This window comes from Ciconia boyciana, chromosome 1 (genome assembly GCF_034638445.1).
Source record: "Ciconia boyciana chromosome 1, ASM3463844v1, whole genome shotgun sequence".
NCBI classification, from domain to species: domain Eukaryota; kingdom Metazoa; phylum Chordata; class Aves; order Ciconiiformes; family Ciconiidae; genus Ciconia; species Ciconia boyciana.
In genome coordinates this window covers 145,142,702-145,169,684 of record NC_132934.1, presented here as the reverse complement: position 1 = coordinate 145,169,684, position 26,983 = coordinate 145,142,702, and the positions used below count along the sequence as shown (strand labels likewise).

At 43.1% G+C, this 26,983-nt stretch overlaps 1 protein-coding gene across 2 annotated transcripts in view; it reads right to left on the bottom strand.

Annotated features, from left to right (window-relative positions):
- The window catches only part of SLC9A7 (solute carrier family 9 member A7), a 78,800-nt gene extending 53,187 nt beyond the window's left edge, over positions 1 to 25,613 (bottom strand). For both annotated transcript variants that reach the window (XM_072849597.1, XM_072849596.1), the window contains exon 1: positions 25,282 to 25,613. In XM_072849597.1, the coding sequence (XP_072705698.1) occupies positions 25,282 to 25,543 (262 nt within the window). In that variant the 5' untranslated portion in view covers positions 25,544 to 25,613. The remainder of the gene's footprint in view (positions 1 to 25,281) is intronic.
- Between the last annotated feature and the right edge of the window lie 1,370 nt (positions 25,614 to 26,983).

The following is a 26,983-nucleotide window of genomic DNA, read 5'->3' as shown; positions in this document are numbered from 1 at the left end:
CTTCTCTCTTCCCAAAGGTCTTGCTGCCCCAAGTCCCACCCATTTACTAACAACACAACCTCCTACCTGTAGAACAGACAAAGGTTTTGAGATGATCGAATTTTCAAGGAAGTCTTTTTTGCTGAGGCAAGCCCCACACTCTGTAGCTGTGGGCAGAAGACCAACCGTCACTTGTAAACAAGATGGTTGTGGCTTACAGGGAAACGCACCAACTCAAAAGACAGAAATAGCGGTAAGATGACAACTCTAGCTTTTTGTGATCATTATGCCTGACCATAGAAGTCTTGTTATTGCAACATAAAAATACACAGTCTTGACAGAAGAGCTACCCCATCTCATAGGGGCAACCTGCCACTTACAGACATCTCCCAAAGCAGAGCTGAGAAGCCTCATGTTCCCTCTGTTTCGCCTTTCTGGGCAACTGCTCTGAGCATGTGCACTTCAGTGGCCATGGCCTTCCCACAAACGCACCACAATTCTCAAGTCCACTCTACAGCTCTTTAACCCACTGACCCAGCTACTCTGACAATCATCCCACTTTACACACTAGGAACCAAAAAAAGCCAGAAAATACTGTTCTAGGACCTTATGAACAGGTGAACAGGGAATCAAAGAAATAAACTATTATTTGCCCAAGACTGCCTTTTCTGCTTTCATATATAGTGTAAAATTTAAGCAGTTGGTTTAGTACTAACTGCAGAAGGCAGGCAAATGACTGCTGCCGCAGCCTGAAATGCATGAGCAGTTTTATGACACTTCTGTCTTCCTGACTGATTCCCATGAGCTAGGGAGGAAGAAGAAAGATTACACTTCGAGCTGCAACAAGAAAAGCCAGCCAAAAGCTCAGCCTGCTCATGAGCAGCACATTGTCCAGAGGTCCCACAGCTGCAATTCCCAGCCTCCTACGCAACCTGTTACCACCCTCCTTCTTCCCTCCTAAACTGGTACAAGCTTTATCTTACACCAGCCAAAGTCACCCTACAGTTCCCAGTCACTAACTTCTTGCTCTGCTCCCACTATAGACTGATGCCTCCTTGCCTGCTCCTGACAGATCTCAGGTGCTGCTGTGGCCTGACATTTTTGCCATCCCTTCTAGCCTTTTTAGCATCAGTGGTGCCAGCATGGCGCCCAAGCAATCATATCCACTTCAGCTCTCCTCTGCATCCCACCTCAACTCTAACCCCAGCATGTCTCCCTAGTGGCACAAAGATGGTTGGGAACCTATGATTTCCTGTCTTCTCCGAGTCCAAAGATGCCAGCTGAGCACTAGTAAGATCAGATTTATTAGAGATAAAGAGCAGCCAGTCTCTGCTATGTGGAAAAATCTGACCCACTGACACCACAGGGGCTTGGTGCAAGACCCCTTGGCAGGACAGAAAGAGGTAAGAAGTAAAACATCCTTCCAAAGGCTGATCTCACATGAGCTGAACCACTGCACACCCCATGAACTTACTCTTATCCTAGCCATTTTAAGTGCATAAAGCTATTTATTTATGCTGTCTTTTGGCTATTCATTCCTCTCCTCTGCATATTCTCTCAAACAAATACAACCTCAAAAACAAACATAAGAGATTCTCAGATTGAACCAGCAGGTTCTCACACAAACTGTTTCAACACAACCACTCCCAGCTCCACACTAAAATCTTGGGTTTGGACATATGCAAAAATCATCACTATAAAGCAATTCTTGCATCCCAAGGTGGATTAATACCCTTTCAGGAAGATACTAAGCCAAAAGAAGGATCTTTATTTCATTCGCTTCACACCACTGCACTTTCAGGGCTGCTTCAGATTGATGTCACCAAAATATCCTCCAAACTTCCTTAAGTTGCTTCTCGTGGCATGATTTTTATCAATACAAGGTGTTAACTATGTCTAACTAGTTCAGTCAGAAAATTGCTTAAGTCAACACACTTTTAAAAGCATTAACTGCATACAGTATGTATAAAAACCCGGGAACTTGCACATTTACCATCAGAAGCATGAACAACTCCCAATTCCCATAAAACTAGAGGACAAGGGACAGACACACCCACACACGACACGGGAGGTAGTGCAGAGAGTAAGCATGAAACCTTGGCCACGAAACCAAGCACTGCTGCTCACCATGCATGTCCTTTACCATTTTTGCATACACGAGTTTAAGCAACCAGCCACATTACTGCTCAGATGTAACCTTCATGGCCTTTTTTTTACTTTTCCATTTAGATTTTTCAAGTGAAATACAGCATCAGCTAATTCTGGCTTGCTTCACTTCACTTTCACTTCTCCAAAGACACTCTTTTCTTAGACTAAGAAAATGCTTGACAGAATAATACAAGTGCCAGTGATAACAACAAGCAATACGATATAATGCATTTTGTCTAGCTTACAACTGCCATCCCAAATCACAAAAAAGTACCCACAAAAAAGTACCTCATTTAATAGCGATGTGGCTGTTAGGGCTCTGGTATCAGATAAATAGTTTAAACTAACACAAAAAAAACCCCAAAACATTGGTTTGTGTAGATAACCAGTTACACCACCCTGCACTTAAGTGCTGAAACAATCTGCATCTGTCAACATCGCTCATCGAGTGCGCTACCCTTGGAGAACATGGAAGTCTTTACAACAAGCTTTTTATTTTTAAAAGTTACATGCTAGTACTATTGCTTTTGGACGATGTAGTTAAGAGACGGATTATTATCTAGACATTTGGAAAAACACCTCTTGAAACTTTAAGAAGTACTTACTCCAAATTTGTTACCATATGAATTTGCAGATTAAATGGCAGTATATGTACACTTATTAATACCCTCACAGCACACCAGCTGGATTGGTAGCTAATACACAGACTGCAGATTTACTTCAGTAGAGGTAAATTATGTAGGGCAACTCATTACAAGCTTCTATTTTGCCTCCATCGAGCTTAGTTTTGGTACCACCACTCTGCATACCTTGACATTTAGAGAAGCCACTAGGATAAGTGAATGGCTCTTGCCCAGAACCGGCAGGAAACACAGCTGTCATCTTGTCCCCTTCCATGCAGCCAAGCTTACAAGCTAAGAAGAGAAACCAGTCAGAGCCTAGACTTGCCTGTTCCTCCATTACTGCTCCAAGCTCCAAGCCAGAAAATAAATAACTTTTCCTTTCATCCCACTGCTTGAGGCTTCCAGCCCAACAAAGCATTTTCAGCCCAACATGATACTTCCTACATAGCAAAAGCTACCTTTTAATCTTTTAATATGTCTCAAAGTACTAGCGTTGAGTTCATTTACACTCCACAGGCAGACACGGGATCTCCTTTGTGCAACTCATGTTAAAAAAGCCACAGAAGTGCTATAAATTAAGTTCATTTTTTGCAGATACTGAAAGTCCCTGGTGCACTTGAAGAAGAGAGTTCTGATTTAACAATTTGCCTTTTAAAAGCCATTAGCAGTTTGCAAGAGCTCCAACACATTTATCTTTCAGGTTGTTCATCAAGATGGGTGGGGAAAAAAAGAACAGTAATTAACTGCAAACAAAACAAATTACAGTGTTGAAGTATAAGCACCAACTTTAGTATTAGATTTGTTTGTCAGACTTAAGTTCAAGCTCAAGTTCAAAATCTAAATCCATACTGGGAGAAAAGTGAGATGTTCTTACAAAGCATTTGCAACTTGCATACATAACTGAAGAGAAAAAGAAATGATCAAAATTTGACTCAAGCCTCCGGGGCAAAAAGAAAAAAAAAAAAGAGAATTTTTTTTCTCCTTTAGATGTCTGCTCAAAAAGTTACTTGCTAAAACCACTTTGAGACCTAAAATAAAGCCACTTCTGTGGGTTTAAAAACTGAAAAGTTTTTTGGAAGAGTTCTAGAAAACTCCCAAAACACATAACTTAGAGCACTGCTTTTCAATTTCAGCTATGCAGCTTCTTACACCAAAATAATTCAAAGCATTATCATGTTTAGCATGGATTTCCTTGGTGAGGTATGCCAATGTAATGACAAATACTTTTAATAATTTGTGTGTGACTTCCTACTGGCTAAGGGTTTGCAGAAAGAAGGAAGTCAGATTCTTTGCTTAGGCTGCCCGAAAACCAGAAAAGGTAGCTGTTTCAACAGCAGCCTCCAACTCGAGCTAGCAAAGGTGGGATATGAGATGCAGAGAATGAACACTTTCCGCTACCATAAATAAGCCTAAATGGTGGGAACCTGCAGACAGTTAGCAATCCTGAAAATTGACTCCTGTGTATCCAAAGACAAAACCAGAGCTCAAATGAGAAGTTTAGAAAGGAAAGAGCCTTTACGTTCACAGATGCTCCCTAAACCAGTTTACTTAGACTGTATTTCCCCTGAGATTCCCCATGGCTTTTGGCAGAAGACAAAAAGAAAAAGTTTGTCTTCATGGAGCAGCCCCAGTTGCTCTTTTCTAGCACATCAGCAGACCTTTATCTGTGGCTTCAACTGGTGCCATTTCACCAATGGATGCGAGTTGCACCTCCTGCACATTCGACGACCAGCTCCCTCTGGAAAAGTCTAGGTCCCAGTGAGCCACTCAGCATCCAATGGACAACCAGAACATGCAGGCTGTAGTGCTGCCTGGACAAGCAGCCTCTGCCAAGTCACTTACCTCTTAATACTCACCCTCCTGAAAAGGCAACCTGAGACTTGCAGTAGTTCCCACTGATCAGGAGCAAAACCAAGGTCCTGCTGTGCTATATTAAAGTATTCTTTCTGCAAACTGCTTAAAAAGTTTAATACAACAAGAGTATGGAGCCATAAAATTGATGATTATTGCTTTACCCTCCAGACACGGCGTTGCAAGCACACCTCTGAATTTAAAGAGCCTGTTGAGAACTCCAGCAAAGGCACAAGGCAGTTTTTAAAAGAACTGCTCTTACGCTGCAGTCTCCGGAGTATCAGGCTTATTAAATATTAAGGCCAGACAAATTGCAGAGATGTCAACAAGACTCAAGACTTTGCAGTCCAACACTGACAGACTGAGTGGTCTCTGTGCTATCCTCACCTAATATTGCTGCAGATTTTGCAAAAGGTGTGCTTGCATGAAAAGTAACTTGATTTTTTTCCAGACAAGGAGTAGAAAATATTTCCGTCAGAACAACGACATTTCACAGTTCCAGTTTCTGAGGAAATGTCTCATAAAAGCAAGGCAGGTTCTGTCAAATAAAATTTGTATGGGTTATTTTGCTAGGCTTAAGCCCTATCCTTATTAATGCCTGTGCTTTAAAATAAATGTGCTGCAAAAGATTAACTAAAGACCTCCATAGAAGTTTTTTAAAAGGGGATTCAAAAAAGAAAGTCAAGACTTCTGGAAAAAGAGTGACAATAGTGAGAAAAGACTCTGTATTGTAGCTGTTAAGACAATCACTTACTACACTAGAAAGAAAAATCCTAATTAGCTTATGAGTATCTACAAGGAGACTTCCATCACAGTTCTGACATTGGTTATGAAAGATTAGAAACAGTTCTGGGTATCTACCTAGGCTTCCACCTTTACCTTGATCAAAACTACAGCACAAACTCATGGGACACCAGAAAACGCACAGATGCTGGAGCAGGGAGGACACCATGACATAGCTCAGAGAGGGAGGAAGAAGGCTGAGTGACGACAGGTTGCAGAAACAAAGACAAAAATGGTCACCAAGAAGCAAAGTGCAAAGAAGCTGTAACCAAAACTGCCTGGAGCTGCATCCCCTGACTTGTCTCTTCCCTCCATTATTGCTGCTGTTACTTTATCTTAACTCCAATAGCACAGTTTCGTGCAGGACATAATTTTCTAAAGCAAACTGAAGTGTCCCACTCTGCACATGCAGCACAATAAACTTCACTGTAGTTTGCTTTAGAAAATTGCTCTCCACTCCCAGAAATCAGCAGGCAGAACATGAGAATGTTGCACTGGATTAGACAGCTCAAACATGAAATCCAGCCTCATTCCAACACACATCTTGGATTTACTCTAAGATTGGACTTGTTACAACTCATAGGAGGCTGCTGTGCACTAGGACCACGTCAGGTATGTTAAAATTTGGAAAGGTTATCAGCAAGGTGGGTCTCTTCCAAGAGTGACAAAGCCTTAAAGCAAAGCCATGCTGTCTGCAGAGCTGGATTCCAGGCTTGAGTCTATAAGAGCTTCTGTTTGATGCAAACAACCACAAGCCACTTTTCACAAAGGGGCATGACTTGGCATTCTTGAACAAGTACTTAGAGGTCTGGTTTGCCAGAGTAGTGGGCTTTCCAAGCCTCACTGATGCATAAAGAGAAGAAAATCCCTATTGCAGGCATCAAAGAAGAACAACTAAAAGAGATTCAGTGAATGCTTTTGATCTTGTTCTTTGCCACAACTCCTTACCTGCAAGGTGGAGTAATAGCACTCCCCTGCAAACACATCACAGGATTTAACAGTTGTGTGAACCCCCAGAAAGTAGCAGTCATATTCCTAAAGAATAAGAGAAGGAAGGAAGAAAACTTTACAGAGACACGTTACATGATAACAGCTCCATATACCACATACAAGCTCTATTCCACAAGCTAAGAAGAGACAACACTGTGAGTAAAGTAGACCTTTCAAGTCAACTGTAGGAGGTCATGTGCTGTTTTGGACACCCTCTGTCTCCAACGATATCTAGGAACTGACCTTCATCACTGCTAGAAACACAGTATCCTTGAGCCCAAGGTAAAGCACAAGTTGGGCTAGTGCAGCTAAAGCTGAAGCATGGGTGAGGTACACTGACACGAAGACGATGATGAATTTTCTTAGAGTGGACACAAGCAGAGCACAGGTTGGTCTAGTACACTTCCGGAGTGTGACAGTCACTGCTTTTTCAGTTTCCAAAAGACCTGGTGAAATATCCTAGGAGTCCACATGACCATGGGATATAGTAATATTGGACACTGTTATCCGATTTTCTGTGCCAGCAGTAGCATGGAAACTGGTTCATACATACATACTACACAGGCCAGTTCCTTCAGTGTGAGCTACCAAAATTATCAAATAGGAATGTGAAAAAAAAAAAATCTGTGACATGACTATAGCAATGCAAATCCAGCCTGACAGATAACAGCTGGGCAACTGATGCCTATAGAAGTGCAAATATTTAATTAACAACTTCTATCAGCAATAATCACAGATGTCCTGATGTCAGGAAATGCAGTCACACCAATTCTTGTCAAACCAGGGAACGCACATACATTAGCAGAGATCTGCAAAAAAGCACATCACTGTGTGCTCAAGTCTACTACTAGCAAAGATCCTAAAGATGGCAACTGCGTGCAAAGTAATTTCACTGAAAGTCTGAAGAAAACAATATTCAAAATACATGCCTAGATGGCTTATATAGCACTACATCTTCATCAAGGGAAAAATCTCTTTCCCCTTGCTTCCCTCCCTCTAAATATATATATCTCTCTCTCTCAAATAGCGGCTGTTTTGAAGCTCTTGGTTTGCTATTCAAAGGCTCTTTATGCAAGACTTTTCATTAGTAACGAACTGTCACTAGCAAAATACTGTTCAGGAAAGGTTCACTCTTTAACCTTTTGATGTCTTCAAAAAGCACCACTAACATCTGCATTACTTCAGTAGCTGTATGAAAGTCCCCAGGTTTGCTTGTTGACTCAACCAAAACAGATTCCATTGTGAAAATTCAAAGGCAAGAAAACCTTCTTCAGACCAGAATATTAATACTGCGTGCAATAAATAACACTCACATAAGGGTTTGTTGTTTTTTTTTTTTTTAACACAATATTAAGAGGTGTTATATTTAGTTTGTGGTACTAGCTGTGGTACTATATTTGGTTTGTGGTACAGAAGCCCCAGTCAGTCACAAGAGACATGTCCATTCTGATCTGCAGAGTCAGTGCCAGGCACGTTTGGTACCCATACCCTTCAAGATGCTTTACCAAGCAATTTCATTCTAATTCTTCATTTTAAATGACATTGCATTAGCTTTCTAATGTTTTACCTATTTAAAGTATTGGTCGTAGTTGAACCAGATTACCAGTTTGCTCTTGATAGAACAATGTGAGATGTTATTTAGTTGCTCTGGTACTGGAGCATTGCAAAGTGCCGTGTGCTACGTAAGAGTACAGCAATTGCCCGGTGACCATTTACTCTTGATTAACACTCTATTTAGAAGAGACTAGTATCACTGAGGATAGAACCACTGAAGTGCTTTATCAGAACACCATGGAAAAAACTTGCATTTACTACCACCTACCATGACAGGGGCAAAGTGGGATGTGAAGGCACGCAACTCTTGGTTACAGTACTATTTATATTTGCAAACACAGGGAACATTTCAGACTCCGGAACCAACTCTGATCTTCAGCCAGTACAGCAGGGTCTTCCTTCTTCAGTGCTCCTGGCATAACACAATGCAGCATCCCACTCGAAATTGCGAGTACCTTTTTGATAAGACTTGTCTGATAAGACAAACGCAGCTAGCGATGGAAAGTAGAATTAAAACTTAAAGTTACAAGATTTTAGTGAGAAATAAATAAATCAACCACACTTAAGAAGAAAGTTACACTAGTACATTACATACGGTCTTAGAACACACTTTCGCCAAGTACTCTACTGTGCTTTTAATAAAACGAGTATGTTACCCAAAGCTAACGTTTATTTGCCAGCCCAAATACTTCACAATATACTGACAACTGAACAAACGCCCAGGACAATCCGTCCATTCATGACCACTGGAGTTCATCATTCCTACTTATTCTTCATCCTTCGCAGATGCAGTAATCCTTATGAATGCGGGCTTTCTTTAAATTGTAAAGAACGGCAATACAGCCATAATGAAAATCCATCCAAAGAAAATCCAAGCTTTCAGAGCATGCACTGAAGGTTTGCTGATCTGTACAATGGTCAGCTAGAAAACGTACACACTCTTCAAAACAGAACAGGAAAATGGTGGAAATTGAGTCAAAAAGGGTTTATGAAGCACTACATCATTCAGATGCTGTATTTCAAAAGCTGCAGAGTGCTTCTGTATAAATAAAGTTGTTTCGCAGCACCCTCCCTCCCAGATACACAGAAAGATTACCTTCCCCACTCCTTTGTGTCTAGGGATCAATAACTCAAAGAAGGAATGACAAAAATAAAACAAGATTATGGATATGCTGAAATGCCGTTGCAGGCACCGTGGAGCATTCTGCTGCTTCTGTACAAAAAGTATGTTCATGTCGGCTCCTGACAATGATACGCTCTGAAGCTGTAGCAATTAAAGTAGTTCTTGAGAAAAGAAAAATTACTGCTGCAATGCCTATTCATGCCTAAGACCTCGAGAGAGTTATTGCTTCAGCAAGCCTTCCCTCAATAGCAGGCAAACCAGCTGCACCATGCTTTTGCTATAACCCAATGTGAATAAAAAATTGTCTCCTGCCAAATTCTAAAAATAGATTGCACAATAGATAATGCAACCCAGTAAATACACATTCATTGTATTTTTTTTCAAAGCTTTTAACAAGCTGTATCAATTTAAGCAAGAGGGCTTGTTATGAAATATGATCTTCCATTTAGTGTTGCTTAACCTGCTCAAATTGGATAACTGCTCCTTACAATAAAGTCTTACCTAGCTATTAGACCCATGGGTATACAGAATCAGTTCTGGGATTGGAGCTAATTGTCATAAGGAAGACTATTTAGCCTATCATTGTCTTCTGGCATAAATAACTAATATTTCAGAAGGAACAGCAGAACTTTTAGGATGAGTACAGCACTATCATTGTTACCATAACTTTCAGGTTACGAGATCCAGATGGGTGCAGAAGAAAGTGTCATCTTCTGGATTGTTATAATAGCAAAGCATAGACAAAAGGTGTACCCAGTTACTCATGCTAAATGCTGACAGACTGAATTGGCAAATCATTGGGAAAACACTCAGGCTGCAGTCAGCCAAGTTTTAGACCACAAACGTAACAAAAAAAATTGGCAGATAATACCATTAAATGTATAAAATCTACATATTCAGAAAACAGCATAATGACTGAGCACTACTAAAACATTTGCTTTGAGCACTGGGTTCAGCTTTGGTTACTCTCTGAGCAAGAGATCACCTTTTCCAGCAGTCTAAGTGGAAGATTTATCATCAAATTCAACTGAAAGTTAACAAAGTGTGCCACAATTCTCCTGTCACAACAGGAACTAAAAATCTTGCACCAAATCAAACAGAAATAAAGGACTGAGTGGATCTTATGAGATGAGTAATGCACACAGTGCCCAATACTAAGACACTCATGGCAAATACCAAAAACCCCACAAAAAGCCCAGGAAATGCTCCTGTTAACTATTTTACCAATACTCAGACACCCATTAAAAAAAAAAATCAGCTCTCCTTACTCTCCTTATAACTGTTGGCTAGAAAAAAAGGCACAAGAAGTCACTCACACGCCTCTGTGCCAGGTTAAGACTCAGCAACGGGGAAGGGGCTTCCAGCACCTGCACACTCTCTAGCACTCGCACTTCTCCCGTAAGGGACACGGCAGCCTGCCTGCTTTGCACAGCTGCTATAAAGCAAAAATCATGGACATGTTACAGGCACAGTTAAGATATGCAAAGTCAGATCGTGTTTAGCTGGGGCCCTGTATGATCATCACGGGAGCAAAGAGCATGCACAGCATTGACTGCTGCAGAGTGGAGGGTTCTGCTTTTCCCTGAACAGAAAAGATGACACTAGTGGAAATCACTGAGTAAGGACAGAATCACAACTCATGATCCAAATTCAGCAGTGAGTTTCCTGAGCAGCCTTGAGCAAACCTTTCCTGTTGCGTACTCCAGATCCAGTACTATTTTCCATCTTTCAGAGGCAAAAAGTATTAAGGCTTTACAATGCTTGGATGCTAATATGGTATTTCATGGATCTGTAAATACATACACACATTTTTTTTTCATCTCACAAACAGTATAAAGTGTTGTGAGGAGAATTGGATCCTAGCTTTAGGCTGATGAGCAGCAGTAGCCCAACCATTCCCCTGCTCCCTGCTATCACACCATCTCGTCAGGTGTGCTAGGTGTGCCAAGCAAGTAGGAGTAGGAAGAAAAAAGCAGCAGCATAAACAAGTGACTAAAAACATTTTGACAGGCTGAGCAATATAGTTGTGGTGGTTCAGAGAGAGATGGTGCAACTCGCATTGACTTCTGAGAACGTATACCACATAGCTCAACAGCTTAACCCCAGACGCAGCCAGAAGCTCCCTCCCCAGTTAAGTTCCTGAGGGAAAGTGTTCTTTTTCAGGATTTCCTGTTTATCACCTCAAAGACTTGAGGTTACTGGACTGTGACCCACAGACTACGTAGAAAAGTCTGCCAAATAGCACAGGAATATAGCCATGAAAAGCCTAGACCAGTGATCAGAATATTTTTCTTCCTTGCAGAAAAGTTTCTACTTTTTCCAGCCATTTTGTTGTCGCTCCTAAAAAAATTCTTATCCCTCCAGAATACCTCTGTCTTCCCATAGTCAGTCTCTCAGCCCATATCAATAAGCCTAACTGAATCTGATGCCTTCTCCTTGGTTAAATCTCCCTCTGCAGATAAAGTTCAGCCAAGTGTTTCTCCTTAGGGTACCTGTTGCACCAGCAATTTGTTCTGCAACTTCTTCCAGACAGGGTAGGTGACTTCTTCAGTACTGGCTGATCTCCTGCTCACTGAAGCTTACAACAAAACTGCTTGATCCTCAAGCACATCAAACCTTAAGTCATAGACAAATTTTCCTGGTCAATACAGCCACTTGTCTAGCAGAACATGTCCTGCAAATGTGACATCCCAGTAGTAACCCCAAGCCCATGGAACTTGGTTAGTTTAAGTTACAGTACAAAAGTGAGCTTTTTTCAGACATTTCAAAAATAGGGTATTGTTTTCAATTTTATGTTCCTTAACTTTGAAGCCCAGCATTACAGAATGGACCTCTGGCAAACAGGTGCTAACAGGAATCAGTGAGATCTTCCTAATCCTTTTTACCAGCCCCAGAACACCCTCCTGGTCACATCAGCCTAGCACCTCCAAACCACGTAAAACCCCTGCCTGCTCAGGTACTCCCATAAATCTGTATTTGTAAACAAGCTGCTGTTTCAAGTTTCTCAACCAATAAGGCAAATACAATGTAGCAGGTAAATCACCTATAGTAAGAATTGTCAAATTTAGGAGTATACCTAATGATTATTTAAGGTGCATCAGATTGCCATTGATCATATATTTATTTCAATATATGATTCATAGACCTTTTATGTTCTCCATACGATTGATATACACTCAGTTTATGTTTCAGGACAATAGAAAGAGGGCACCTAAGTTTTAGCTGACAAGTTTTTCTGGTGTCGTTAGAAGAACATACCATCTCCACATGTAAAATGGTATATTTTCTATACTAAATCAAATGCAAAGAAATAGTTTCCAATTAAGTGAAGCATCAGAAAGCTGTCTCCGTGTTCAGATAGAGAGTATTATACAAGAACAGGCTATTCTGGAAAGCAAGTAATTCAACTCTGAGGCGCGCATGTTGTATGTGGGTGCACACACATGGGTCAGAAATGTGACCAGTTCAAAGATCAAGTTGTCCAGAAGACACCATGCAGATATTGCATCATTTGGACTCTGGCACTTTGTCATCACTGTAAAAGCTGCCAACTTTTGTTCTTAAGTATTGCCCTTTTCTGCAATTAAGGGTTCTGAAGATCTCAGAAGATTAGATTCACTGAAAGACTATTCTTTATAAATTCATTATTATCTAGTGTTACAAATTGAGTTAATTTCCTCACTCGCCATTCCAAGAAAATTCTATAACATAACCCTGGTCATAAATAGTCATCAGTAGTCCAAGTTTTCTTCTTATAGCTGAGCAATCTGTACTTTGCCCATGACTCAAACTTTAAGCCTTCTTTGGAAGTCCAAGGACTGAAAAGTAGGTCTTGCTTTTGACATAGCCTGTTAGCAAGTTAAATAATCTTAGCTTAATTCTTGTTATAATTAAATATTTCTAGAGACAGTGGCATCTTTCACTTTGCAAAAACACCTATTCATATAGCATTAATTTAAAAAATCTAAAAATACCCACAGAACCAGGAGGACAGCTGAGAACACAGCAACAGGAATCCAGGTTGTCAGCATTAAGATAAGCTATTGGATGCGCCTTGGGGAGAAGCAGAGAAGGGACAAAAAGAGTTTTAGGTGATTCCCACAAAAAAGCAGGCAGGCAGAATAAGTATAGTACTTCCTTCAGGAGAGCTAAAAGACAAGACCAGAAAAGAATAGTCAAACTCACAGGAACCATTGGAAGGCGAGATTTATCTGTATCTGTGTCAGCACTTCGCATATGAAGAAAGAAGAGGGAAAGGAAGCTACCAAAATTCATATAGACATCATCCTCCAAATGTTTGGGAGTCCCTAGTTTCTCTTGGAGCTGTGGTAGAGGTAGCACCTCATGCAGAAGAACAGCTTGTGGCCTGGTAACAGAGAAAAGAGAACCTATGACTTTAGCCAGTGAGTGTAGCAAACCAAATGCTTCAGAGGCAGTTTTTGGTTTTGTTTGTCTGTTTTTGTTTTTAAGAACAAAACTGCAAGTTCAAGCAGTACCTAAAAGACTAAGGCCCTGATGGGGCCTTCAACATGCTAAGAAGAAAGCGTTCATAAACACGAAGCAGACTGTGCTTACACCTCCTGCCCCCACCTTCCAGTCTTTATGAGAGGAGCTCTGTCATACATACACACAACATGTAATGCAAAGTTTTCTCTATCCCTAATTAGGGCTGAAAAAACACTTATGTATCTGACATCATCAGCATCTGATGCAATGAGAAGATGAGGTATTTGTGTCTGAAGTACATAGAACAAGAAATATAACTGTCTTATGTTTTACATTTTGGAAGAGATCCCAGAACCATTAGGGTCAAAAACTTAAAACATTGAAATAAATAGTCAAGCATCTGCCAGCAAGAGCAATAAACTCTTTTTATGGTTCTCTGAGGCTAATATATGGAGAAGGGGGACATAATCAAGTACTAGTTATCACCTAGATATCTATCTATCAGGCACACGTAAAAACTGAGTATGCTGCAATTACATTTAGTTACTGCAGCTTATTAAACTGGTCACCAGTAGAAAATCACTCACTAGCTCTTCAGTCATGCAGTGCTGAGGAAAAGATTAATTTTATGTCCATGAATATCTGTAAAAAAAATCATTAGGAGGATGGTCACCCACCCCAGATTTTTATGGAAGCTCCAGAAATCTGTGTGTGTTCTAAAGAGGCTGCTTCCCTCAGAGAAGGAGGTTTGGGAGCAGCAAACTCCCTCAGAACTTGGTAAGTCAGCACTTCAGAGAAAAAGTAAACCTGATACAGAAGCACAGTCTTTCCATTCAAGCTCCTGAAGGCTGAAGGATATGTCTCGGGCTGAGCAGATAAACACGTTGCTCTAACACATGTGAACATGGTTGAAAAAGTGTTAAAAGTTTCTAGAGATAAAAATCAACTTCATAAACAAAATATTTGCCAAGTTAGATATACTGCCACGAAGAGATGAAAAGCAAGAACGGTTAGGCTGAAACATTGTACTGGCACTCAGATGCCCATATGAAAATCTGTTCCAGAGTTAAGGCAAACACACCATTACGTCACCAAAATACTCCCCTCCTTCCAAGGACTATTCACTGCAAACAGTGTCTGGTGGGAATATGCTCCTTGAAAGACACTAGGATTGCAGATAGATATGACAAAACCATACCTTTTATGCTGTGCAGCAGTCACAACTGCCAAAGTATAAAGCTTCAAGACAAGCTAAACAAGCAGAAATGCCCGCTTCAATTCTGAGAGCCAGGAAATGATGCTACAGCCAACCTTGCCAGACATGTCTGTGGAAGGTCACATACAGTCACCTCCCTCTGCTCTTAATATACAACATTACATAATATTCAACTAGAATATCAAAGATAACCCAGGAGGAATGATCAGGTGGCACTTCCACAAGAGGAATACAAGTTTTCTTTACACAAGTTTTCTTCCTCCTTGCTTATTCCTGTATTTTTCAGCCATTGCAGAACTGCAGCGTAGCTGGTGATGCCAACTCCACGCACTGCTTCACATCTCCTGTGAATGCCACTTCCACCTCAGGCGGCATATCCCTCCCAACTAGCCAAGGAGATCCCTACATGTGCCAGTTCAAACTCCTCTATTGAGGCCAACTTCTAAAAGTTACTTAGGAAGAGTCAAATTACCTAACAAAGCTAAAAGCCAGCTGGAATAAGTTGGTATTTCAGGCCAAGAATAACAAATTTAAATATGGTATCTACTGGCAAACACAAATAAAGCATGAATTGTATTCTCTCTCTCTCAACCACTTCAGGTTATCAACCTCATTGCTCATACACAGACAAGCAAATACAATATCAATTAGGTAGAATCTAGCTAGGTCTTCGATAATTGCTGTTATATGAAAAAGCCAACCCAGATCACCTTCAAGCATGCCCAGATGAAGTCTCTACTCCTACAAACCTAAGTTGTTGGTTTTTTTTTTTAAATACTTCACAGTGTATAAAAGTAGAGTTTGTATTTCGCCTACAAAAAAACCAGCCAGATCTTAAGACTGCAAATAATGGTGCTGGGTATACAGGGAATGTAAATACATGATCTCCAGCCTCAGCAGAGTTTTGGATGGGGCAAGCGTCCAGCTCCATAGCAGGCGACTTGTATGTTCAGCAAAGGCTGTAAAGCAAGTTCTGTAGCTGCAGGAGAGGGTGGATTCTGGGGCTAAACACTGACAATTCACTCACTAAGAAGGCAATTTAAGGAAGAACAGTCAAGCTGTCTCACGGATAAGGAAACTATTCCGAGGAGAAAGGCCATTACATAATCAGTAAGCACAATGAAGACTGACATGAAGGAAAGAGCAAATAGGAAGGATCGTGCAGCAGTAAAACAACAGCAGAGAGGTATATGACACTTTAAACGCAGGTGCCCTTTCACTGCTGAAGGACTTGATATCAAGTGCTAAGGAGTAGGGGAAAAATAATAATTTCTCAGATTAGTGTGGAAACAGATAGTATCCGTTCCAATGGACTCAAAGAGTACAAATCAAAAGCTAGTCATATCCTTGTGGGACACTTGATATTTTTAAACTATCATCAGTTATAACATCTTTCTATTAGTATCTCATATTCAAAGCAATGGCAAAGGTTAACAGTGGCTTTCATATTTAATCCAATTCTTGAATTAATGGGATAGCATCCGAGCCTCAGAAGCAATGACTACACTCCCAGTGTGCTGGCACCAAGCATGGCCACAGCGTGCCCTGCTGCAGAGCCTACACAGGGAAGAACCTGACACATAGGGGACACTGAGCCACACGAGCAGCTTTCTCTTCAGCTAGCTACTGATGGTAAGAGTCACAGGTTCATCCACACACAGCCAGCACATTGAAGACTGTCATCTTATGCACAGACAAGTTAATTGCATTTTAGAGCACATTTATACCACGGTCCTTTGTTTCCACCCTTTTTTTTTGTTAACAATAGTCCCCCAACTTCATAACGAAAGAGCAGAAAAAGTAAAGAGCAGCCCCTAAAATAAAAGAAATCTCCTCAGTACTAATTATTTTTTTAAGCGTAAGTGCGAAGTGAAGACAACTATGGAAAGGCATGGCATTCAGAATAAGGATACCACTGTATTTAAACATTTCCACAAAGCCACACCACCAAAGTGTCCAGCAGACCCACAGGTCTGCTGTTCAAACTGCCCCCTCCAAGGGGCTTACAAGGTAACAGAGGAGGAACTAGTAATACGCTCATTACATGCACTTAAAGTTTGCCCTAGGTATTTCAGTGGTTCCCAGCTGCCTTTAAAAGATATTTCAGCAGGGTGGGGGTATTTTGAAAACCCTGCAAGCAGAGAAAATGGCAGCTATGGAGAAGCAGCCCAGACTACAGCAGACCTGCAAGCCCCGCCAGCATGGCTTTACAGGCAGGACCCTCCAGCAGCGGCAGAGCTACCCCATTGCTGGACCATCCAGGGTAGCAGCGCAGGTAAGCCCACAAACACCTTCTGGCAGCAGTGCTGCACTACAAGAGCTTTGTCAGGACAGACCTACTGGGTAGGGGTGTGATCTTTTTCCATGCATGGCTCACATACAGCTTTATCAGGAGAAATGCAGAGCTTAAACCCAGCCTTTGAAACTGAACATGAAATACTGAAGCCAGGAAGAAAGCAGAGAAACCACACACCTCCCCTGGCTAAGAGCACAGTTCATCTCTACTCTAATTGAGGGGGAGCCTTCAGCTATCTCTCCCTGATAAAAAAACTCAGCTTCTTCCACCATAGGTTTCAAGGCCCTTTAGGCACTTCTAAAGGGAAGTGAATTGTCTGATTTCAGGGCATGAAAAAAAAAAAGCAGTTTTATACCATTTCTCTTTTCTCCCTTCACAGTCAGTTAATTGCAGACTGAAGTGCTTTTTAATAGGGAGAAAAAAAAAAAAGCAGTGCATTTGAGCTAAATTACCCATCTTTAGTAGACACAGAAAAGATCTGATCTGCTGAGAAAAACTGTGTATTTTTTTTTTACAACACTAGTAAAAACCCCTTCAAGATAAATACCCTTCTAAAAAAATAATTGCTTGTATCACATCCTTTCAATATAGACAACACTTAGCCTAAAGCAGGGGGAGAAAGGCTATATTCAGTATTAAATGGGGATAAAGCACTAATCCTGAGTCACAAAAAAGGACTGTGATTGAAAAAAAAAAAGTCTACAAGCTGGTATTTCTGGCTGTCAGAGCGGAAACAACAGCCTTGAGTTAAATATTGAGGCTGTCTCCTGAACACACAGGGACAGCTCAGCAGCTCAGTGCCAGGCATACAGCAGTCAGCACGTGAGCAAGGAAAGAGCATCCATGGTATGCAGCACCTTTTAAAGGGCAAGATAGGAACTGCAAAATACTTTTACTTCTGGCCCCTGACAGGCCAAGATACATACTTCTGCACTGCAGATGATGTCCTATAATACACCATAGCTCTGAGGCTTATCTTTTCTTCTTTTTTAAATGATAGCTGACCTAGGGTTCCTGCTTCAGATTTCTGGTTTCTAGATCAGTAGGGGGGATGGATCCTGCCACCTCTACCTAATAGAGAAAACAGTTGTTCAGATAGCAGGGGATGGGGGTGGAACTATCGTGTCCCTACCAGAAGCAAGGGAAAGGTTTCACCCAACTCTAAGATGTTGTCTTGAACTACTCTGTAGAGTAGGTTAGTAAGGGGAGGCCAACTTTCCAACTTTCAGAAGAAAGGATGGGGAAAAAGGGCTACTATGCACCCTCAAAGGGAGGTTCATGGGGACAGATAACACAAGGGGGAGCATAACTAGCTGAACGATGTCACTTTTCTGTCACAGGGAATCGAGCCTTCCCATCATCGCTTCCAGAGCTATGTGTGCGCACTCTGGGAAACCATCCCAGCTTGGAAGCAAGGCCAGTTCCCTGAGAAGGGAGAGTTTGAGCTCCAGCGAGTCAGAGGCAAGGCTTATGCCTGTTTCCATTGTACCAACTTTGCTGACAGTAGGAGCTGGGAGCACACACACAGAAGAAGTCTTTAGAGTTTCCACCTCTGTTAGTGAGCCCAGGACATGCAGTAGTTTAGAAAGGCTTTCACAGGTTGCAGTCGTGCACCTGAATGCTGCACAGAACTGGTTGTACAGATGAACCAGAAGCACTTCTGAAAGCACTCTGCTGTGTGGCTAATTGCTTGGGGTGAAGGGGACTTCAGTGTTAAGATGCTCTAGTCTTTCTAGAGCACAGAAAGCAAGAAAGGTGTGTAAAAGACACAAGGGAAGGCACAGCTCAAATCACTTCAGTCCAACACAACTTTTTTTAAAGTAAATATTGGAAAGAACAATGCTTGAATTGTTCATTTTGTTTTGCATAAGGCATAAGTCAATGAAGTATTGTGAAACCCAGAAATAAGATTACACACTAGTTACTACATAGATTTTTGTTAACATAGCCAAGGAAACACTCCCTATTACCCTTTCTGTGATCATCCATAAAACAAAGGCCTAACTTACCAAAGGGAAAGGAGACAGCTGAAAACCAAGACTTGATCTGTCCCATCCACCTTCTTCCCAAAACATACAGAGCCCCAATTACTAAGCAGAGCAGCACTGAGGTGGGGACACCATCAGCACCTGAGAAGCAGCTTTGGGTATCTTGTAGGATTTGACAGCTTTTATGCGCTTCTTCACCATCCCCTTTTCAGTCTTCTCACCTGTATCAAGAGCAGAAGCTACTGGAATAGCAGCAGATGCTCTCCATCTACAGAGGAGCTGAGTCCTTGTGTTGTTTTAGGGAGATTCCTTGGAGGACCTGTTTAGAGTCATATTTCTATTGCAAGGTAGCAAAGAAAAATTGGAAATGGTTGCAAAAAAAAAATCTTCTGAAGTGGACTAAGGAAAACCTCAGACTCCTACAGGGCCCAGACAAGAGCAACAGTAACCTGTAACACGCTGCAGAACCACCTCACCATCTGACAACAAGTTTGTGCACCAGCCATCAGGTTACCTACCCGCAGTTCAACACGCTCCTACCAACACAACCAGCCACTGAGCAGGCACACAGGAGCAGAAGGCAGGCACACGTGTGAGCTCTGCAATATTACAGAACTCGCATCTGTTTGCAATAACTTTCTAATTCAGATGAGAATTACAGTATATGCATACAGTATATATATATTTCCCTTCAGCCTCCAGCTGGTTCCTACAGCTGTGTGCTGTTGTTGGGTAGTACTAGCTTTAACAGTCAGTAATGTCACCAAAGGCTTCCTCACATAGAGAAAATCCAGAGTTGCCATTTCTCTCTTTTTTGGCTCATGCCAGTGATCAGAAGGGTATTCTGGTGCTGCTTTGATAGAACATCTCATTAAGCTGAAGTTAACAAACATAAAAATGAACTGATTTATCTTAACTGCTATTAAAATCACTGCCCTCCCTCAAAAAAACCCAACCAAACAAAAAAACCCCACCACACAAAATCACTGCCCTGAGGACTACAGCTGAATTGTATTCCAAAGACATTTCAGAAACATTAGCAATTTATAAGCTATCCAACTACCCCACCTGAAGAGCAAATCTGAAATCCAGGTAGGTTAATAACAGAGATATAGCATTTCTTCCAAAAATCTCTCACAAGACAAAATAAGTTCCATCCAGTCACAGGCCACAAAGCAAGCTTACAGACAAGATTTGCAATACAGTTAAAATGATCCTAAGCAGCCAAACAAACTGAGCAAGACTCACTTTGAAAGCCTGTAACCAAGTGATTTAAAAGAATATCCAGGAAGAACAAGCAGGTTGCCAGAGAAAGGATAACGTTCTCAAAACTGGGTGCTCAGAGTTATGCTCCTAAATCTAGTATTAGAAGGCTTATGTGAAAGTGGCTTATTAAATACCAACACTGCCATTATTTTGATGGCCGTGGAGATGTGTTAGGTCATCTCTAATATGTGTAGAGACTAGAACTGTAATAGAGCACTGCAGCCAGATGAGCTAAAAATAGGCCTTTTCTGTATCTACTCTGTGGATACAGAAATTTAGTCTGATACAGAGTATTTCAGAACAAATCTGATATTTTTATCCTGAACATGTACCTCTTATCTCTCATTTCTGATCCACAAAAGGTAATATAAGTTTCATATGCCTCTTGATATATTGTTTTTCTTTCTCTGTACCCAAGTCCAGTTTTGCTTTTACTTTTACCTGCAGCAGTAGCACATGTGGCTTCCAGAACAACCCCATGGTTGAGAAGGTGCCTGGTAGGACAGACACCTGTGCTGATGTGGGATGCCAGTTACCCAAATTATCACTTATGAAAAGGGACAAACTAATTGCCTAATGGGAGTGATACCACTGGGACACATCAACATATCCAGATAGCTGCTTCCTAAAGAGCAGGGTGCTGGGGAGCCACCATCACTTCCCATCCTTAAGCTCTCCCCTGAGCTCTCAAGGTGCACGGTCCACATCCTGTGGCTCCCTACCACATGGCAATGCTCCTCAGCACAGAGTGAAGAAACCTGCCAAAGACAAGTTGCCATGCACAGTTGAACCTCTTCAGGAAAAACGCAGCTCAGAACACTTTACCCTTGGGACTCAGACCAGCACAAAGAAAAGCCAGCATCATGATCACTATCACAAGTTGGAATATGTGTGTCAGCAAAGTCTCAATTCCTTAATTGCTCTGTTTGGTTTTTTTAATTGCTCCATAATGACTTGCATTAGTAATACTGTTGCTGGAGCAGCTGCAGAACATTTGTCCCATGCAAGTATTTAACTTCCACAGAGCAACACCCTTGTTACAGTTTCAAGATCAGAATTCAATGTATTTGGCACTTCATAAGCCAAAAGCATCTTGCGGAATGCCCTGTGGATAATGACAGTGTGATGGCATGGTGCATAATCAATTCAAATCAGCATTGTGCCTGAACCTGTAGCCTTAGGTGTAAAGTATTTTATGACATTCGAAAAAATTAGGTCCCTTCCTCTTTCATGTACACAATTGTCAGATCTAGCACATACAGCTGAGGTCTGTAACTTTCACATTGCTTCATCAAAAATAAGATTTTAAGTTGCACATCAGGAAAAAAGCAGCACTGTAAGTCACTAAACATTCATGTAAACTTCATGTTATTTCACATCTTAACAGATGTTTCCAGAGAAAGATATTTAACACATCAGAATAATACAGACAGAGAAGCAGCAATTGTCTGTTGAAGGGACAGGGACAACACAGGAAATAAGAAACATGGGAAGACTACAGAATGATTTTAACGACTTTGTAATCTTCAACTGAAGCAGCTAGCACAATGAAGTTATATAAAACACAGCAAATCTGAACGCGGCAGTAGCCTTTGTTCTGTTGAAGACTGGATAATTAGACTACCACACTGAAACTGTCAGGCATGACAGATGCCTCTCATTCAATCAGCAGCAGAAAACATGCTACTCAAAGTCTGGAAGAAATGCAAACTTTGGCAGCACCAACAGTACTTGGGTCACAGGTCTTTTTAGAGGGGTAAAACACATGCTGTCTTTAACAGAAGTGTGATCAAATCAACAGCAGAAACATCATGAAAGTAGAACAGGATGTGCTCGTGTCTGGATTCTCAGAAAAGATAAGTGAGAAGTGTTGGTTAAAGCTCTGGCTGGAGACAGCTTCTCCACTCACTGTTTCAAGCCAATGTCGTGACATCTGATTCCTACTGTGCTCAGGGAAAGAGGTCTCATTGCACACTACTGTAAATTAACATGGCTAGATAAGAAAAAAAGGAATCCAGCTCCATCACCTCTTCTTAAAGAACAAAGGAAGCAAGCAACCATCAAGACCTGCAGTTCTAACTAGCTCAGGTCAAATGTGTATTTGATCTAATACAATCATCCAAAGATTTATCACTGTGAAACCAACAGTTTTGGAGGGTTTTTAGGTGCAACAAGCCAGTTTTTCCTAGGTCATTGCCTCCACAATAAAAATTAATCAGCACTGAAGTGCTAGCTTACTTCTGTAAATGAAAGCCACTTACTCAGGTAGCATTGAAGACTGCTGCAATAGAAACACTTTGCTTTTTCTGTTAGAAAAATTGAACACAGATGTTACAAGTGCTATAGACTTGACCATAAAACCATGTGAGTTACCTAGCGTGCAGACTTTGGAGCCTACATCAACAACATACTATGAAATACATACTTACGGGAGCACCTAGACCCCCAGAACTGTTTCATTCTACATACTTGTGGTTTTAGGACTACAAAATCTTTGGTTGAAATATTGCCATGTAATTTTGTGTTTAAGTCAGGCTTATCAAATATATGCATTTTAAATACATACCTAGTTTGAAGAACATGCATTTCTCAGATACCAAGTTATCAGCAAAATAGAAACTCATCTCTCAGTTTAACCACTATCCTTTAAGTGACAAAGAAGGAAGAGAAGAAACTCCTATTTGAAGAGTAAAGTCTGGTTATCAGAAGTAAAATAGACAGTTACTATGACACTTGCTATGGGTTTTTTCTTTGCTCTAAAGGAAGTCTGCAAAATACTTAAGTGAAGCCAGGCCTCAGCAGAGCTTTACTGGCATGAAGGCTAACAGTGTTAGAAAGGAACTGAACTCACTAAACGTGTTTCCTCTGATGTTTGCCACAACGTGGCAAGAGTCAGTTTGCTTGGGAGGGAATTTGTATTTTGGTATACTAAAGGGGTGCATTTAGAAGGCGAGTGTGCTGAGGAATGATCTATGAAACAAAATTATTTAAACAAGGGCACACCAAGAACATGCAATGGCTTGAGCCAATCATTCTTTCAGCAGTGCTGCCTCTGGTGCAGAAAGGGCTATAGTGTAGTGCCTTTCCTAATACAGGATACCAGCACTTGTACATCGAATTGGGATTCTAGCATCCATTTCATGGATCAGGAACTGGATGTTGGAGTAAACTAGTTTGAGTTTAACGAGAGGCAGAAGTTCTCCAGTTGAATAATTTCTTGTTTCGCACACGGCTGATTAAAATGCATACCCAAATGCCCTTGATGCCCTGGTACTTGTAGTGCATACATTAGCACTCCCACATACACAAGATTTCCACCATAAAGTAAACCACCTAAATCACTGAAATGGTCTTAAAACATAAATGAGCTTTCTGAAGGTGACAACACCAGGGTAATATCTAAATGTCTTCAACACAGCCTTACCCTGTCTCTTCCAATCAGCACATATACAGTTATTCTACCATCTCCTGAGCACTATTCAGCTGCTAAGCATTATCATGCTAGTGCATAACTTATTTATATGCCCAGTCCTTAATTTGTCAGTTTTCAGCAACAAGCATATGTGAAATACACAGCAATGCAGCAGAGAGATCGGTGACTAAGAGCAAATTGGGATGGTTTGAGAGAAGCATCAGCAGAGGAAAATTCCACTGCTTTGCAAGCAATCATGTAGCTCTCGAGCAGTAGTACTCATCAGGGAGGAAACGGTTCACTTTCCCCCTCCCCTTGAGTGCCGAATTTCTCATCTGTGGTTATCCTCAATATACTTATCCCAACCAACATTGGGTAGGTGCTTCACACCATTCAGCAGGAACTGATTCAGCTCACGAAGGAGAAGAAGTGCCCCTGGCGCTACGGCAGTAGCCAATCACCGGCAGACAAATCATTTTTTAGATGGATGGCTGCTCCTCATCACAATTGTTTATGCTCTGCATAGCAAACTGCGCACGAAATACAATTGTGCGAGTTCACAGCAGAGTACTCTGTGCCGCGGGTTCAGGCTCACCTGCAGACCTCTGCGCCAGCCATTAACTGTACCAGCACAGAGCCCAGCTCCTCTGAATCATCCGCCCCACAAACGCAGGGGAGAACACATCTTCTGCCAAGGGATTTATTTTCCCTTTGCTCCCATTCACTGGTGGAGAGGGGGGCTGGAGACGACAAACTCAACTCAGTACAGCGCTTATTCCACCAGGTGGGCTCAAGATGAGCTGTGGGTGCTGTCTAGGGTGTCTGCTCTCACTGCAGTCTGTCAGTAACCGGCAAACTCAGGCCGCCCCTGACAGCGGCACGCCAACAGTCAGTGAGCAAACCCCAGAGCATCAAAGTTTAAACGCGTTCCTTTTCACACGCTGTGTGCCACAGCACGGCGGGGGCATTTAGATAGCGCTTTCCAAAATCATTACTGCGATGACCTGCATGGCCCGGTACTGCAAATTGCTAGAAGCACCCCCGGCAAGCTCGCTTTCTACAGCAGGAAGGGTTACTAAAACGCTGCGCCCTGCCAGCACAGCCACTCCAAGGCCAGGGGACGGTGGCAGAGCGCACCTTGGCGCAGGACACGGCTCTGCTGCCGCACGGGAGGCAGCGGGCCGTGTCCCCCCCTCTCCTTCTGCCCCCCGCCCCAGGAAAGGCGCCGGCGAGGGGAGGGGATCCAGGAGCACCGACACCGACGGGCTTTGCCGCGGCAGGGCTCCCTCTCCCCCCGGGGTGCGGCCTACCCTGCGCTGCCGCCCGCCAGCCATGAGGGGGGCGCGAGGCCGCAGCGCCGCCGCCGCACGCCCGCACCTCGCCTCACCTCAGGCAGCGGGGGCGCGGCGACACGGCGGGGCGCAGCCGAGCACCGGGGCCCGCCGCCGCCTCCGGGCCGCCCCCCGCCCCTCCCGGCACCTGCCGGGGGTGACACCGGCCCTCAGAGGGCCGCCTGCCCGGGGAGGAGCGGGGGCAACCGGGCTGAGGAGCGAGCGGGCGGGCGGCGCTGGCCGAGACGCGGTGCCGGGGCCCCGGCGGGACTCACCGTAGATCATGGCCAGGCCGGTCTCGTGGAGGAAGCGGACGCGGCGGTGCTTGAAAAGCCAGATGGTGAGGATGGTGAGGGTGAGGAGCAGGATGAAGGTGAGGAGGCTCACGCTGTCCTGCCGGTGGCTCTCCTCCGCCTCCTTCTCGGTGGCGAGCTCCTCCATGGCGCTGCTGCTGCTCCGCTCCGCCGCCCGCAGCCCGCCGGCTGCCAGCAGGAGAAGCGGGAGCACCGGCAGCCGGCGGCGCAGGGACAGAGCCATGGCTGCGGGCAGGCTGCCGCGGCTCCCCGTCCCACACCCGCGGCGGCGGCCCGCGGGCACTGCCCACCGCCCGGCCGGCGGGGGAGGGAAGGAGGGACGGCGGGAGGGAGCGGCCCTGGCGCGCAGGAGCCCGCCCGCCACCGCCGTCTCTCCCGGCCCCTTAAAGGCGCAGCCCCGCCGGCGGCGGCCTCGGCCGGGGAGCGTAGGGTCGTCCGCCGTGAGGCCGCAGTGTCCTCCCTCCTCCGTGAAGATGGGAGGTGAAGCGGCGGGAGCGCCGGGGTGGGTGAGAGCCGCCCCACCCCGCCGCGGGGCCGGTTTTGCTGCGGGAACCCCAGGTGCCGCCTCGGCGGCGCGGGCAGCGCTGCGGGGTCTGTCCGGGTCCCGATCCCGGTCCCGCTCTCCCGGCGTCGCACAGCAAGGCGGTGGGCAGCTGTTACACGGGTGCGGCATTGGAAATCATCACCCTGGAGCCCGCTCTGCCCTTGGTCGGGACCGAGCTGGGCCAGGAGCTTGATGGACTCCGTGAGACCTGGAAGGGAATAAACGCAGGCACTGGGCCTCTGGGTCTCTATGAATTTGCACAAGTTCTCCCAAAAGAGTGAGAATGTACTGACTCGAGTCACTCGAGTGTTTTCCCACGTGGGGTGTTTTCTTTTCTTTTCTTTTTTTTTTTTTTTCCCCCACATACAGGAAAACTTACTAAACGCAAATTGTTAACTTGGGATTTTCCATTCGAATACATCCTACTGGAGATTTGCTTCTAGAAAGCAAAGCAATTGTAGGAAATTAATAGAGCTCATCAGTATTTTTCATTTGAAATTTCTTTGCTGAAAAAAAAAAGAGCATATACCTACTGTTTTAAAATCATCTCGAGTTGAGGGTGGGAAAGAAAAGTCACTTTTTGTTTTTTGCAAACAAGCCAAAATCAGAACTTTCTCTTTTAGCTTTTTTCTTTAATGAATCGCAAACCTTTTCTTTTTAAAAAAAAAAAAAAGAAAAAACAGGGTAATTCCGAGTAATTAAAATGTTTGGTTTTAAAGAAATACAAATGGCTGTAAAACTCGGGTTTGTGGGTTTTTTTGTTTTTGTCAGCTTCAGCAGGAAGCTTCAGCAGGAAGCTTCAGCTTTGCCTTTGGCTACCAGAGGAATTCCCTCCCAGTTTGCAGTGGTGGGGTGAGCAGTGCTGACATTTCTCCTGTGACATTTCTCCCAGAATTATTATTTTCAGTCACAACTTCTAACACGTATTTTAGCCATTATTTTGCATAAAAAGAAAGCAGAATACTTTTGGCCACATGTTTAATTAGTTGTATGGAAGATCCTATATCCTTTAGTGCTGTCCTCTTTCTTAACATTGCTGCCTGGCCGTTTCTGAGGGTATTTATTGGGGTGCTCTAGTTACAAGAGTCTCTCTCTTCCAAACTTTCCTCCTCCTTTCCT